The sequence below is a fragment of the Sorex fumeus genome, unplaced genomic scaffold (assembly GCF_029834395.1).
Source record: "Sorex fumeus unplaced genomic scaffold, SorFum_2.1 ptg000063l, whole genome shotgun sequence".
NCBI classification, from domain to species: Eukaryota; Metazoa; Chordata; class Mammalia; order Eulipotyphla; family Soricidae; genus Sorex; species Sorex fumeus.
This window is the reverse complement of record NW_026606120.1, coordinates 76,123,339-76,138,759: the sequence shown is the minus strand read 5'-3', so window position 1 is coordinate 76,138,759 and position 15,421 is coordinate 76,123,339. Positions and strand designations below refer to the sequence as shown.

General features: G+C 55.9%; 2 protein-coding genes across 2 annotated transcripts; both read right to left on the bottom strand.

The window, feature by feature from the left end:
* Positions 1–4,740: 4,740 nt before the first annotated feature.
* HSD17B1 (hydroxysteroid 17-beta dehydrogenase 1) lies at positions 4,741–7,570 on the bottom strand. Its single transcript, XM_056127820.1, has 6 exons — positions 7,417–7,570; positions 7,154–7,321; positions 6,866–7,045; positions 5,667–5,760; positions 5,096–5,273; positions 4,741–4,941 (listed from the first exon to the last, which is right to left on the bottom strand). Exons 1-6 carry the CDS (start codon positions 7,511–7,513, stop codon positions 4,747–4,749), a joined length of 912 nt encoding a protein of 303 aa, XP_055983795.1. The 5' UTR covers positions 7,514–7,570; the 3' UTR covers positions 4,741–4,746.
* A 359-nt stretch (positions 7,571–7,929) lies between these two features.
* On the bottom strand, positions 7,930–15,178 carry NAGLU (N-acetyl-alpha-glucosaminidase). Its single transcript, XM_056127275.1, has 6 exons — positions 14,765–15,178; positions 13,682–13,829; positions 13,046–13,192; positions 12,859–12,944; positions 11,942–12,198; positions 7,930–9,371 (listed from the first exon to the last, which is right to left on the bottom strand). The coding sequence occupies exons 1-6, from the start codon at positions 15,142–15,144 to the stop codon at positions 7,999–8,001; spliced, it is 2,391 nt and encodes a 796-aa protein (XP_055983250.1). The 5' UTR covers positions 15,145–15,178; the 3' UTR covers positions 7,930–7,998.
* Between the last annotated feature and the right edge of the window lie 243 nt (positions 15,179–15,421).

The following is a 15,421-nucleotide window of genomic DNA, read 5'->3' as shown; positions in this document are numbered from 1 at the left end:
AGTTAACAGCAAGTTCTCTGGATCCACCAATTTGTTGATTGTGAATATGAAAGAAAAAGTTTTAAGTTATATGCCAAATCAGCATTTATTTTGCATCATCAAAATGAAAAAGTAAAATCTGTGCTGACCACTCAGACGCATGTGCCTTTTCATAATTCAGAGTAAAGCTGGGGCCTATTAAAATAATAATAACAGAAAAGTAAAGAAAACATAACTTCCCTGGAAAGAAAGAAGAGCTGAACTGGGCCTGGAGAGCAAGTTCCTTGGATTCTTGTCACGTGGGTCCAACCCCTTTACAGAACCTCTGCATAGAAGCCATAGTAGACCTGAGAACCCTAACAGGAAGGAGCTGGGGCACTTCCGGTGGAGCCTTCCTCCCTCTGTGGTCCTGCATAAATGCCCAAATCCCAGCAGGATCCTCAACCCTCCCCTCTAAGCAGGTTCTACCCACTCCTGTTGGTTGGTTTGTCCTTTCTTTGCCCAACCAATCCTCTGTGCTTACCTTTAATCCCTCCTCAGTGCTCTCCCTTCCCTTGTCTGTTAATCACCTAAATCCCCAAATCAGGCCCTGTGACTTGTAAAGTCATATTCTTCTGAGGACTCTGGATTTTGTATATATTGTTTTTCTCTTTCTTTTATGCCCTCTTTCTTTTATACCCCTTGCATAGTTTACTTTAAAGCAATGTCCTTTCTGTATAAACACAGGAAGACAGTTCTATACTTTTGTAACTTGGGAGTTAATTGACTCTGAATAATTTGATTCTTGGGTGTTTGTTATATTTACTTAAGCTTCATTTGCCCTTAGTTCTTAACACACCAAAAGGGAAGTCCTTCAAAGGGACACAGACAGACCTAGGGCAAGCTGCAAGCTACCCTGGCATCAAAAAGGGATAGACTAAATGCCATAAAAAATGTAAGCTAAGAGTACAGTCATGGAACAAACTGTCATGACCCAAACAGAACTGGATAAGGACCCTGCTGGCATTAGGAAAGACTGACCTAGCCTGAGGACTGTAGTCTGGGATATATAATGAGATGTCCCCAGGAAGAGCTACTCTTTTTTTTTTTAATTTATAATGTATTTATTTATTGAATCACTGTGGGAAAAGTTACAAAGCTTTCAGGTTTAGGTCTCAGTCATGCAAATATCAAACACCTTTCCCTTTACCAATACTTATTTTTTACCACGAACCCCAATAGAACCCCACCTCCCACCCCTCCCAATTTCCTGTGAGACAGATGAGTTCTAGTTAACACTCTATCTACTTTGACTAGATTCATTGTTTCGATTAAAGATGCACCATTATTAGAGTTTACCACCCCCCCCAATCATACATGCTGAAAAAGCGTTGTGAAATGATTTGCTTTCTACAGCTGGGTTCAGGAATTAAATGTTGTCACGCGGCCGCAATAGCGGCCGCGCGGTTTTGGACTTCTGCTATTTTACTTATTAACCCTGGAAGTATTTCTACTAAAAGTTAGATAATTAAGAGATTGGTTTCTGTGTTGTCCTGCTGTCCACAAGGCTCCCATGCGGCCGCCATCTTTCTTTCCAGAGAGGAGAGAGCGAATGGGGCAACACCCTTTCCCCTCTGGGCAGGCAAGATGGCGCAGTTTAACACATAGTCCTTTCGCTTTTCTGCTCCAAGCTGCTGGTTTTCTGCGTTAAGTCCTTGTGCTTCTGGGGCCGTGGCCGTGCCGGAGAGCCGCTCGTGGGGGGCAACTGGGGACCTCGGTAGGGCATGAAGGACAGGCCGGAATGCCCCCCCTTCCCATGAGGTTTTTGTTGCCCCCGACCCCCAGCTCATACCTGCTGTCCACAAGGCTCCCATGTGGCCGCCATCTTTCTTTCCAGAGAGGAGAGGGCAAAAGAGCTACTCTTTAAGCTCAATATATCCTCTGTGTTCATACATAATGGCCAGAAATATTTTTTTTATGTCGGAGTACTGCTATTTATTCAGCCACTGATTAGCTGATTGAATTGTGCATGAACTCCACCTAACTTTTTTTTCATTTTTTATAATTTTATTTGTTGAATCACCGTGAGAGCAGTTACAAAGCTTTTTTTTGGGGGGGGGTCACATCCGGCGATGCACAGTAGTTACTCCTGGTTCATGCACTCAGGAATTACTCCTGGTGGTGCTCGGGGGACCATATGGGATGTTGGGAATCGAACCTGGGTCGGTTGCGTTCAAGGCAAACGCCCTACCTGCTGTGCTATCACTCCAGCCCCAGTTACAAAGCTTTTGGGTTTAAGTCTTGATCATACAATGAAACATCCATACCTTCACTAGTGCCCATTCTCCACCCCCAACAACCCAGTATACCCCTATCCCGCACCCTCCCCCTACCTGTGGGGCAGATGATTTCCACATTACTCTCTCTACTTTGATCACATTCAATATTTTGACACCAGACCCACCATTATTATTTGAGATTTTACCCCAACACTCAGATCTGCTGCAAAGGCAAGAGTAGACAATTTGTTTTCTATTGCTGGTTATGAATAAAATATGATGTCACGTGGCTGCAGTAGTGGCCGCGCAATTTTGAAATTCTGAAATTTTGACACTTAAATCTGGAGGGATTTCTGCCAAAACCTGCTGGGTTCCGAGATTTGCTCCTGAGTCTCTGGGATCATGGCTATTAAGCAGATTTATCAGGAGACAGAAAGGCTGTTCATGGGCGATGACTTGGGGTCTCATTGGGGTGGGGAGTACAGGACCGGCTCCACCCCCATCCTGTGAGGCCCAAAATGTCTTGTTACTGCGGGCCCAAACCTGACTGTCCAGTGGCCTCTGGAGGATGGCGGCCACCGGGCCGCCAGGGGGAACAGGCCAAGGCACAAAACCTATTCCCACCTGGGTTGACCCAGCACTGGTAATCTACTGCAGGGACCAGACGCATTTCTGCCAAAAGCCGCTGGGTTTCGAGATTTGTTTCTGAGTCTCTGGGATCATGGCCATTAAGCAGTTCAATCAGGAACCAGAGAGGCCATGCCTCCAATTATATAGCTGAGCCGGAGGTGGTTTTTGGGGTCTGGCCAAAGGCACAGCAGCAATTTTGGGGTATCTGGAAGTCTGAAGGCGCCATCAGGCTGCTGATGCACTCACCTCACAGGTACAGATTTACCTGCTGGGGGCACCATACCCCCAGCCAGAAATATTTTTAAAAAAATATATAAGATGACTTAAAAAGAATACTGGGTAAGAAAAGGAGAAATCCAATATACTTTTTTTTTTTTTTGCTTTTTGGGTCACACCCAGCGATGCACAGGGGTTACTCCTGGCTCTGCACTCAGGAGTTACTCCTGGTGATGCTCAGAGGACCATATGGGATGCTGGGAATCAAACCCGGGTCGGCCACGTGCAAGGCAAACGCCCTACCCACTGGGGTATCTCTCCAGGCCCCCAATACACTCTTAGATAGAATTCCCCCCTTGCATGGATCTCCTGGTGGGAATCTAGAGTGCTGAGCACTTAGATGAGATTTTTGTCCTTGAGTAAATCCCCCAGAACTTCCCCTGAAGCAGGGGCTTTACATCTGTTCATTGTTTATGTGTTCAACCACACCTATGTGTAATTGCAATTGCTACCCCTTACCCTTCATGATTTCTCCATAATGTTCTGAGACTTGATTTTTTTTTTTTTTTTTGGTCACACCAGTGATGCACAGGAGTTACTCCTGGCTCATGCACTCAGGAATTACCCCTGGTGGTGTTCTGGGAACCATATGGGATGCTGGGAATTGAATCGGGTCAGCCAGCCGCATGCAAGGCCAATGCCCTACCTGCTGTGCTATCACTCCAGTCCTCTCGTCCTGAGACTAAACGGCCACTGATAACCAACCAGCCTGTGGCACCTGTTCTCCTTCTTTCATCTGTCAGCTCCAGGGGACTCTCGGGTCTCCTGGGAAGGGCCAGTGACCACCCCCACACAGGAACAGTGACACACTAACACCCCACACCCCCAGTCCCTCCCTGTTCCATCCCCGCTGGGGCACCCCTGCCCCTTTCTTCTAAGAGCCTCTTCTGTGTCTCCAGCCTCCCAGTGAGCAGGCACCTTCATGGCTTCAGCAGCTTCAGGCCGGGAAGAGGGGGCCAGGCCCTGCCCAGCCAGGGTGGGGGAGATCTCAACTGTGGAGGTTTGTTTGAAGAGAGCGCAGAAACAGAAGGGCCCTGTTTCGTCTCTTTTTTTTGTTTCTGATTTTGCACCACACCCCGCTGACCTTCGAGGCTCACTCCTGGCTCTGCACTCAGGAACTACTCCTGGCGGTGCTCAGGGGGATCGTTTGGGATGCAGGGATGCTGGATCCCCGGGTCAGCAGCATGCAAGACAAATGCCCTACTGGCTTACTATCGATCTGGTCCCGCCCCCACCCCAAACCCCCATTCCACCCGCTATTTCTTGACTTATTAAGCAGGTGGCTGGTCTATTCAGCTGGTCGACGCCAGCACCTTCAGGTTGGTCCCAATGTGCCCTTCCCTGGCCTGAAGCCACGCGATGAACGGGGACAAGTCACGCTCGGCTTCCGCCCCCCGCCCCCCCCAACACCTCTCGCACCCAGTTCTATGGCTGCAGGCCCCGAGCCTGGGGCTCCCTCTCTCCGGACCTCAGTGTTCTCGCGGGTAAAGCCGGGTCACCTTTTCTGGGTGGCGGCGTCCATCCCCACCCCCGGGCCGCACCCGCCGGGATGCCGTGGAGGGTGCGAAGGATGACGCGGAGGCGGGGGTGGAGGAACAAGCGTTTATTGCGGGGCGACGGGGGCCTCCGAGCCGTCGGGCTCGTCTTGCTCCTGTAAGAGGAGTCGGTGCGCGGTGGCCAAGAAGCTGCGGCCGCTGGGGTCGTCCAGCCGCAGGCGAATCAGCGGCAGGAAGGACTCAGTGTTGGTGCAGAAGTAGCGCAGGGCCGGGTGCGGGTCGCGCAGCGCCTTCACAAAGACCTGCGGCCGCCGGGAGGAGGCGCTGAGCGCACGGGACCGGCCCGGGGATCCGCATCCGCCCCCCCCCCCCCGCCCTGGCCCCCCCGCCCCAGTCCCTCCCCCGGCCCTCCCCCCAGTCCCCGGCCACCCCGCGCCCGCCCCCGCAGCTGCCCACCTCCGCCACCTCGTCTGGCTCCTGCAACTCCGAGAGCAAGACGCTCTCCGAGTTGCGCATGAAGCTGGAGTGGAGCTCGCGGGTCTTGGCATCCACGCGTTCCAGCGCCTGGACGGTGGTCTCCCCGACCTTCTCCATCAACCGGGTGCGCACCGGGCCGCACTCGATGAGGCTCACGCTGTGGGTCCCAAGAGCGGCGAGTGGGCAGGAGCGAATTCCCATGCAACCCCCCAACCCAGGTGCCTGCAGTGGGGTGTACGCCAAGGAGACCCTGAACTTTGAAGAAAGAGGTTCACTGACCCAAAACTTGCTCGGATGTCCTGTGGAGGGCGTGAGAGACCCACAACTCAACCCTGGCTGGGCCCCCTCTTGCTGTGCGCCCTCAGCCGAGAGACCTGGCATCTCTGGGCCCTTGCCACTCCACCATAGGACAGACGCCCTGGGTGGGCAGGTGGAAGGGCCAAGGCACAAAACACTTGTGGGCCATGGTGAATGCCCACCTCCAAGGCACGGGTTCCCCAAGGCAGGGTTCAGAGGGCTGGGGGGTGAGGGGGTGCTGGAGGTGACTCACTGGATCCCAAAGGGCAGCAGCTGCAGCGCCAAGCTCTCACATAAACCTTCCAGGGCGAACTTAGTGGCAGAGTAAACATCGAAGAAGGGCAGGCCTTGAGGGGAGAGAGGCAACTGAGAAAACTGGGGGTTGGGGGTGGGGGACCCTGCTGTGACTGAGTGCCCCCCCCCCCAATTGGGAGTCGGAGTCTAGAATCAGAGATGGAAGGCTGCCCCCAGTGGGGTCCCATATCTGCTGTCTCCAGGAAGCCCTTTATGTTTTTGTTTATCCCCATAAACCAACACCCTCGGGTATGTAAAATTCAAGATAGTCAAGTATCTGACTAAAGAGTGTGGTTGGGGGCTAGAGTGGATAGCACAGTGGGTAGCGCTTTTGCCTTGCATGTGTAAGATGTATAGGGTTGAAACAAAAACAGGGAGGGTGGTTGATGGGCGGGGGGGCACTAGAAGTAGGCACTGCTCCGTTGTTTTCCTGGGCTGTTGATGGTTATCAGATCCTGTTTACTGGATACAGTGCACCACACCTGTTGTGACAATTCCAGAAACTCGGCCCCCAGTGCAGTTTTCCAGCAGTTACAAGACTGTGGTTGTACCACCTCACTGCCTCAGAGTACAGTGGTGAGATTGGAGCTGACACATAGAATGCCTGAAACAACTGTATTATAAGCATTTTTGGAAACCTCTGTGTTTGAAGAAAGTTAAAAAAAAAAAAAACAACCAACGGACTGGAGCAATAGCACAGTGGGTAAGGCAGGCGTTTGCCTTGCACGCGACCACCCCAGATTCAATTGCTCTCATTCCATATGGTCCCCCAAGCACCACCAGGAGTAATTCCTGAGTGCAAAGCCAGGAGTAACTCCTGTGCATAGCCAGAGTGTGACCCAGAAAGAAAAAAAAAGTGTTGTTCTCCTGATGATCACCCATAAACCAATGCCCTTGGGTATGTAAAACTGGATAGGTGGTCAAGCATCTGACCACTGAGTGTTGTTTTTCTGATGATTTCTGGTCCTAAGCATTACATACTGTATGTGGAGGACATCGGGACTCTCCGTCCATGAGGCGGTGAGCCTCCAGGTCCCCTGCTTTTTCCTCTCTTATTTCTGGCTCCATTCTTAGTCCTCATAGCATCCCTGCTTCAGGCCTGTTCATCTGGGGCCGGTCCCCGGCACCCCGCCCGCAGACCCGCCGGCAGACTCTCACCCATTAGGCCTCCTATGCTCCCAGTCACGAAAATGTGTCCTGAGTGGCGGCGCTTCATGTCTGGCAAGAAGGCCTGCAGCACCCGTATCGTCCCGGCCAAGTTCACGTCCAACATAGAGGCCACTTCGCTGGCAGCCTGCCCCTCCAATGGCCCCAGCAGGGCCTGGGCCGCGTTACACACTGTGGAGAGAATCCCCACCCACCTGCCTCAGGCACTTCCCTGGCCACTGGGCCACCCTGGACACCAGCGGGGAAGGAACCCCCTCAGGAGTCCCCCCAGAGGCTCACCCAGAACATCCACATGGCCTTCAGTCACCTGGGCCTGGGCCGCAGCCAAGGAATCTGCCTCCCTCACGTCCAGCTGCAACGTCTCCAGAGAGCCAGGTGGGCATCCTCTGGACCGGGCGGCCTCCCACAGCGGCCCCTGTGCCCCCAGGTCCCTCATGGTGGCATATACTGCAGGCAGAGGAGGCAACAGGACCTCAGTGCCCTGCTGACCCCTCTGGGCTTCTTGGGCCAGGGCCTGTCCCCTCTCCCCTTCTCTCAGGTACCTTTGAAGCTTTTGGATGGATCGGACGCCAGACGCAGGGCCAGGTGCATGCCGATGCCAGAGGAACAGCCGGTGATGAGCACCACAGTTTGTGCCATGGCAAAAGGGATCCGAGAGGTGGGGGTTCCTACTCAGGAAGATTGCTCCTGATTTATGCCCTGCCCCGGCCCTGGGGCGGTGTCAATGTTGTGTCTACGTCAGTCTCTGGGTCCCAGGCCTGCGGGGCTAGCCAAGGTTGAGTGAAGGTCAGTGCTCTGATAAATACCCCACCGTGAGCAGGAGGTATTGCGTAAGCAGGAGGTACTTCTCTCCCCTGGCCCTAAGTCCCTGTTTGGCTGTCTGAGCATTTTCATTCGCTGTCACTGCGGACGGGGGTGGCGGGGGGGGGGGGGTGCTGGGGTGCAGGTCTGTGCAGAGGACATGCTTCCCCTTGTGGAAGAAGTGGTCCCCCACTAGGGCCATGTCACAGCCCTCCCAAGCACAATGGCAAGTTAAGTGCTGATGACAGACAGGCCTGGGGGAGGGGGAAGGGGTTGGACTCAGCAGTTTATTAGGTGCAAGGAACAGCATTCACGTCCCCACGTCACGGTGGAGGGCAGCTTCCCATGCTAGACCCCACCCACAGGTCCGGGATTCCACTGCCCAGGCCTGAGTCCTCTTGGGACCTTTGTCCAGCTCCAGGTCCTGGGAACTGGCCTCGGGGCTCTGCAGTTTGGGAAGAATCTGCCTGGGGGTGACACACGTCTAAGAGAGAGCCGGTCACGTAGCGGGGGTAATACTTGAGGAAGAGCTCCTTGACCAGGTCCACGGTGCTGCCTTGGGGCTGGACGGGGTAGCCCCGTGGGTTGAGCACAAAGGCCTGCCCCAGCTGGAAGGCCTTCTCCTCGAACTGGTGCTGCGGGAAAGGGTGGCCCTGCGCCAGGCTCTCCACCAGCATCTGCAGAAAGAGCCGCCAGCGCGGGGTGTAGTAGTCAGCAATCAGGCCGGCCAACTGCTTGTTGGCATAGTCCAGGATGTTGCCCTCTGGCCCCCACAGGGTCAGCTGGTATCGCGCGTTGAGTTCATAGAGACGGGCCTCGTCCTCGCTGGCCGCCACCCCTCGGGCCTGCTCCAGCCAGCGGCCCAGCAGGAAGTGGCTGTCGCTGGCCAGTACCCGGTCGAGCGCGGGAAGCAGCTCATAGGCCAAGATGCCCCCTGCCCGCAGCAGCGCTGGCAGGTTCTTCCCCAGGTAGGCATTTCTCGCCTCCAGGTAGTACAAGCTGACCAGCTCCTGGACCACCTGGCGAGTGACGTCCACCAGGTCGTAGAGGTAGGCTGGGCGGGGGCCGAGGACGGAAGCGGCTGAGAGCAGCAGCCGCCAGGCCTCGAACACGTCCGAGCGGTTGTACCAGACGGCAGTGACCATCTGGAGGGACGGTCGCCGGACCAGTGGGCTGCGGTTGTGTCCGCTGCAGGCCTCGGCCGAGCAGTTGTAGACGCTCCTGAGCAGCAGCCTCCAGGCGGCCGCTGCGGCCTGGTGGGAGGCCCCGTAGCGCCGGGCGGCAAAGCCGGTCACCCAAGCATCCAGATCTGCCACCGGCTCCTTCCTCCAGCCCAGCTCGGCCATGAGGGCATAGGCCACTTCGTTCTGCTCGATGCCCTCGGGCGCCATGCCTGTGCCCACCATGGTGGAGTTGGGGTAGTGGCGGGCAGCGGCAGGGCCTTGGTTCACGGCCTCCAGGGCCCCGAACAGGCCGTGGTTGCCTCCGAAGTTGTGCAGCATACACCAGATGAAGGGTTGGCCCTGGAAGGATGCCGTGCGGACGTACACGGGTTGGCTCTCGGCGAACAGGTCCAGGACCAGCAGGCGGCCCCTTGGCACGGCCCCCAGCACGGCGTCCACCTGGGCAGGTCCCCAGAAGTCGGGCTGGTGCTGGAAGAGCCAGCCCTGCAGCAGCCACACAGCTTCAGGGTCCACTGGGGGGGCAAAGAAGGGGGGGAGCAGATGGGGGGCAGGGTTGGGTATTAACCCTGAGTGTTTTAGGCTTCATCAGTGCATTGCCCCTTTTCCTCCAGCCAGAGAATATCCTCTTCCTCTGAGGGTTTTTTTTTTTTTTTTTTTTTTTTTTGCTTTTTGGGTCACACCCGGTTACTCCCGGTTATGCAAAGGGGTTACTCCTGGCTCATGCACTCAGGAATTACTCCTGGCGATGCTTGGGGGGACCATATGGGATGCTGAGAATAGAACCCAGGTCGGCCACGTGCAAGGCAAATGCCCTACCCACTGTGCTATTGCTCCAGCCCTGAGTTTATCTTTAACCTTTACTTTGTACTTTACCTCTCATTTTTACATTTCCCAAGGCAGTCTTGGTTACTTAAAAGCCAAAACTTCTGGTGATTTTGGACTCTGCATTTTTGTTTTGTTTTTTTTTAAATAACATAGGAGTACTGCTATTCATTCAGCCATTGATTAAACTGATTCAACTGGGCATGAACTCTGCATTACTTTTTTTATTTTATTGTATCACCGTGAGATAGAGTTACAAAGGTATTTATGTTTGAGATTCAGCCATACAATGATGGAACGTCCATCCCTCTACCATTTCACATTTACCACCATTGATGTCCCCAGTATCCTCCCACACACACATCCCAGTCCTCACCCTGCATCTATGGCAGACAATTTCCCCAAAACTCTCTCATTTTTTTTCTTTTTTTTGCTTTTTGGGTCACACCTGGCGATGCACAGGGGTTACTCCTGGCTCTGAATTCAGGAGTTACTCCTGGCGGTGCTCAAGGGACCATATGGGATGCTGGGAATAGAACCCGGGTTGGCCGCGTGCAAGGCAAAAGCCCTACCTGCTGTGCTATCTCTCCAGCCCCTCTCTCTCTAATTTTGAGCATCATGTTTTGCTCAAATTTTCCCACCAACATTCAATTATTTAGCATGTGCTACCTGCCGGGGCAGATGCTAAATAATTTATTTTCCATTCCTCATTTTGAATATCATGAGAGCTCGTGCAGCTGCGATTGTAAATGTAAATTTCTAGATTGTAAATGGTTGGATCCCAGAGACATCTCTGCATGGCACTAATCCATTTTGGGATTCAATTGGGAGTCTGGGCCAGTGGACTTTGCATTTGAAGTGAATTACTTGCTTTTCTATTTCCCCTATAGCCTTTTTATATTTTACTAGAGAGCAATGTTCCTTGTTTAAATGCATAAAGACCGTTAATGCTGTGCTCCTAATATTTGGAGTTGATGGACTCTAAAAAGGTATCTGTGGCATCCATCATAACTACTTGATTCAGGCTTCAGTTCTTAATACCCCAAAAAGGAGGTCCCGTGGGACTGGGATGGACTTGGGGAGAGCAGCAAAACTACCCCGGCATTGAAATGGGACAGTCTAGACAGCTTAAATACATGTCTTGATGCAAGCTGTTATGACTTAAGAGACAGAACCCCCATGGGGGAGTACAGGCTAGACAGGCCCGAGGACTCAGTTTGGGATTTACAGTAAAATCCTTGCTTGCCCTCAGAGCCCAGCGGACAAAGTTTTGGAATCTATATCTCTTACTGTGTTTATCCAAATAACTGCAAGTTATTTCTCCTAACCCAGAAAGAGCCTTGAATGTGGCACTTTTTAGAATCTCAAGGCTAGGACGAAGGAGACATTACTGGTGCCTGCTCGAGGCAATCGACGAACAACAGGATGATCGTGATCATGATTAATATGAAGTAAACTAGTTGTTTAATATGTACAACTAAAGGGAACGAGAAAAGCAATATAGACGTCCCGGGGAGACAGAGCATCTCCTTGAATTAATCTACCCAAGAGAATTGCCTCCACTGCAATGCTTTACTTCTGTAAACGATCAGTCACACCTACATGCAGCCCTATACCTCGAACCCTTCAGATGTTCTCTAAGTACACTAGCAGCTCTGCATTAAAGGGGCCATTTTGACCACGAGTCTGTGGTCCCTGGTCTCTTTGCTCCTCTGCTGAGGTGTCTCTCAGGGATTCTCCCCGACACCTGACACACTTGACAGATACAGAAGGTTCATCATAGGATGGGATGTGTATCTGGATAAGACCCCCCTAGTCCCTCAGCAGGTCCCCCTGACAGACCGTGGGCAAAATCTCTGGAGCTTTGAATACCCAGAGGGATGGACTACACACGCCCCGGGGCGTGACTCGGGAGGTCTGGGGGTGAGAGTTTGGGACGTGTGAGCAGCGCTGATGCTGTCCACTGGGGCGCAGAGTCAGAGCAGCCTGTTCTAAAAGTCTGAGTCAGTCTGTTCCCTCCTGGCTGATATCAAGGTCGTCCCCCTCCCCCGGGCCCTCACCTTAGCGCCAAGACACAGACCAAATAAATTCTCTAGCAATGCTAATGACCCTGGACTCTGGACCTGGCTTTCAACTCTGGTCACCCTGTTTTACAGATTAAGTGAGGTGCTTGACAGAGGTGACCCGTGACAGTGCCCAGTTTCTCCTGCACAGTGACTGAGGAGCTGGCTCTTAGGTCAGGGATCCCCAAGCCCCTCACCTTTGGTCATGGCCTGGTAGACAGCGGCGGTGGCTGCGGCCAGGTAGGTGGGCTCTGCGGATGGGGGCTGCATCTCGTTGAAAGTGTCAGCCCCATAGATGTGGTTTGTGCCGAACTCCTTGGTCAGCTCCCGCAGGAAGAGGCTCCCGATGACGGGGAAAAGGGGGTCTTCCGGGTCCAGCAGGAAGGAGCAGGAGTAGGAGCAGTTGAAGTGTCCCCAGCTGCCCATCTGGGTGACACGAACCTGAGGGAACACCCTAGCCGGTCCGTGCTCACTGAGCCACAGATCCTGGCTCTCCTGGATCCCGGGGCCGCGGGCACCCTGGGCCTGGAGGTCCCCCCTCCCTCCGCCCTCCCTGTGACTTTCAGGCCCCACCCAGTGTGAAGCTTCCGCCAACACTTCCAGGCCCCTGGGCCAAAGTTGCTTCTCGGAGGCCTGGCACCTCCCAACACAGGTGGGTGCACATGCCCCTTCTCACAACACTGAACCCCTGCCTGGGGGGAGGGTACTGTCCTCAGGCTAGTGCCACCCAGAAGCCAAAAAAAGATGGGTGGGGGGGTTCTCAGGCTGGAGGTGCTGGGCCGTGAGTCTGGTGACCACTGCCACCCATGAGGCTGCCTGAGAGAGGGCTGGTCTCTGCTGGGGAACAGCCCATGACCACGCAAAAGAGCAGCCCTTGGCCAAACCCCGTCACACACCAGGGAAGCTCTACAAGGGAGGAAACTGAGGCACGGTGCGGTTACACAGCCAGTCAGTACTGGGTAGTGACTCAGGCCAGTGGTTGACCCCCCCCCCACACCCCTCTCCCCAGCCCAGCCTGGGTTTTCCTTTTCATCAGGTCCCTGAGGGAAAACGAATTCCCTCTGGGGATTATCTTGGTGTGCGTGTGTGGGTGTGTGTGTGGGGGGACACTCACCGGGTGAGGGCCTTGGGGACGTGGCCCGGGAATGCAGGCAGCACTGGGGTCATGCCGAATGCGCGCATGCGCTCCAGGATGCGATGCTGGGAGGGGCAGCTGGTGAGCACAGCCGGGCAGGCCCAGCCAAGAGCCCCTCAAGTGCCCTCCCTGCCCCTCCACAGGCCTTTCCCTTCCCCACTCCTACCTGCAGGTAAAGCTGCTTGAGGTGCCAGGAGCGGGGCAGGGGGCCACCCCACGTGTGCAGGTTGCCCATGCGCCCCCATGCCAGGAAGGCAGGGCCCGTGAAGTACTCGTCAACCTCCGCCTGCGTCAGGCCCAGGGCCAAGTATACCTGCAGAGGGCGCCCCACTCATCCAGCAAGCCCAGAGGAAGCTCTGTCCAGCTGCCCTCATCCCATGGAGGGAGAGGCAATAATGAGCTGCCCCGCAAGTGGGGATTGGTGGGGGTGGGGGGGGTCTTCAAAGACTTCATAGAACAAAGGCTGGGGGCAGCTCTGCAGGGACTGGGTGCAGAGAGCAGCCCTGGGAGGCTGGCATGCTTGGGGCTCAGGGTGCAGACTCCCAGGCCTGGAGGCCAGCTTCATGCTTTAGAGTGGACACACACAGGAGAGCCACACGTCCCCTCAGGGCTCCTCGGGAAGGGGTGCCTCAAATACTGCTGTGCCGGCCGCGGGCTCTGGGGTTCCAGCCCACGCCCCCATGGTCCAACAGTCCCAACTGCGTTTTTGTCTCTGCGATCCACGCAAACACTTCTGCCCCCTGCTCCCCCCTCCCCCACCCCCAGCCCATGTTGTGTGCTAGAGGTGAGCTGGGACACGCACCCGCTCCCAGATGGCTTCCTGACCGCTCCAGGCCAGTGCCAGGTTCAGGCCGTTGAGTGCCATCCAGTCGATCTCCTGCTCCCAGCGGGCCCAGTCCCACCACACGAAGGAGTAGCTTTGTGTGCACACGTTCTGGTAATAGCGGTACCTGCAGGCGGGGTGTGAGTTGGACTGAAGTCCATTGCTCCCAGCGCCCTGGAACTACCTCCCCCCACCCATTACAAAGAGGAGGGGTTCCACATGTGGTGCCTGCTTCCTTCTATAGAGCTGAGAAGCTGGGGGTGCCTGCATTTCTGAGGGGCCCCACCTGCTGCTGCCCAGACAGTGCCAGTGAGCAGGCCTTATGGCGAAGGCACTCCCCATCCTGAAAGGGAGGGGAGGGGCCCCTCTCTCCAGCTGCTGAGGTGGCGGCTGAAGTGGTGTAAGGAGGGAATACATCACCTCCATGTGCTGGGACAAGCTCTAGAACGGAGGGGTGGGGGGCACCTCCTAGGTCCATCTTTAGAGGAGCTGGTGGAAGGAATTTCTATCTTGACCAGCTGGGCACCGCGGGCTGTATGCCCATAGTCCTGCAACTCCCCATCCAGCCGATGTCATCGTTTCCATTCTTCAGACCACCCAACAGCGGTTCTCCCGAGGCCTGACTGGCTCCAGCACTGACCTTTTTTTTTTTTTCCCCCAAGGAGCCCGGTTTGATTCCTCCACCCCTCTTGGAGAGCCCGGCAAGCTATCGAGAGTATCTCTTGTGCAGGGCAAAGCCTGGCAAGCTACCCGTGACATATTCGATATGCCAAACACAGTAACAACAAGTCTCACGATGGAGACTTTACTGGGCCAGCTCGAGCAAATCGATGAACAACGGGAGAACAGTGCTACAGTGCTGATTTCTAAGGATGTGGAGCCGCAGCCCGAGTTTCCCTCCTAGTCTTACTGGCTTGGCCGGCGACCCTCCCCGAGCAAGGGTGCAGCAGGGGTGCGGCGGGGAATCTGCGAGAGGGTCACGCCTCCCTCGGGGAGCTGCGAGACGGGCTCGGGAGACCCGACGGGCCAGGTCCGGGCCCCCCCACGACCCCATCCCGGTACCTGTTGGGCGTGGCCTCGGTGAGCTCCACGGCGGGCAGCGGCTGCGGCAGGTGCAGCTGCGAGCCCGACCATGCCACGTGGCAGCCGCAGTAGTCCCGCAGGTAGCGGTGCAGCCCCGCGGCCGCCGCCACGCCCGTGGAGCCCCGCACGTGCACCCGCGCCCCGGCGCCGCCGCCGCTCAGGCGGAAAGTGTCCAGGCCGGACTCGGCCGCCAGGGCGCGCTCCACCGACACCACGAAGGCGGCGGCCGGGCCGGGGCCCAGCAGCCGGACCAGCAGCTCCCGCACGGCCTCCGCCTCCCGCGCCTCGTCGGCGGACGAGCTCCCGGCCCCCGCCAGGAGGAGAAGGCCCAGAGCCGTGGCCACCGCCGCCGCCCCCATGGTCCAGCGGTCCCGCCCGGCCCCGGGCCCCGTCGAGGACCAATTCGGAACGCGGGGACGGGGGCGGGGCGGCCCGCGTCCAATCAGCGGCGCGCCTCGGGCCACGTGAGCGTGAGGGCGGAGCTGCGGTGGCGGCCGCCGGGAGTCCGGCTTCCGGGTCCCGGATCCGCAGCTCGTGGCTCGGCAGCGCGTGACCCCCAGACACAAGGAAAGTTTGCGTCCTGCAGAAACACATTCAAGTGCCAGGCGCGTTCACATAGGAACCGCTCCCCATACG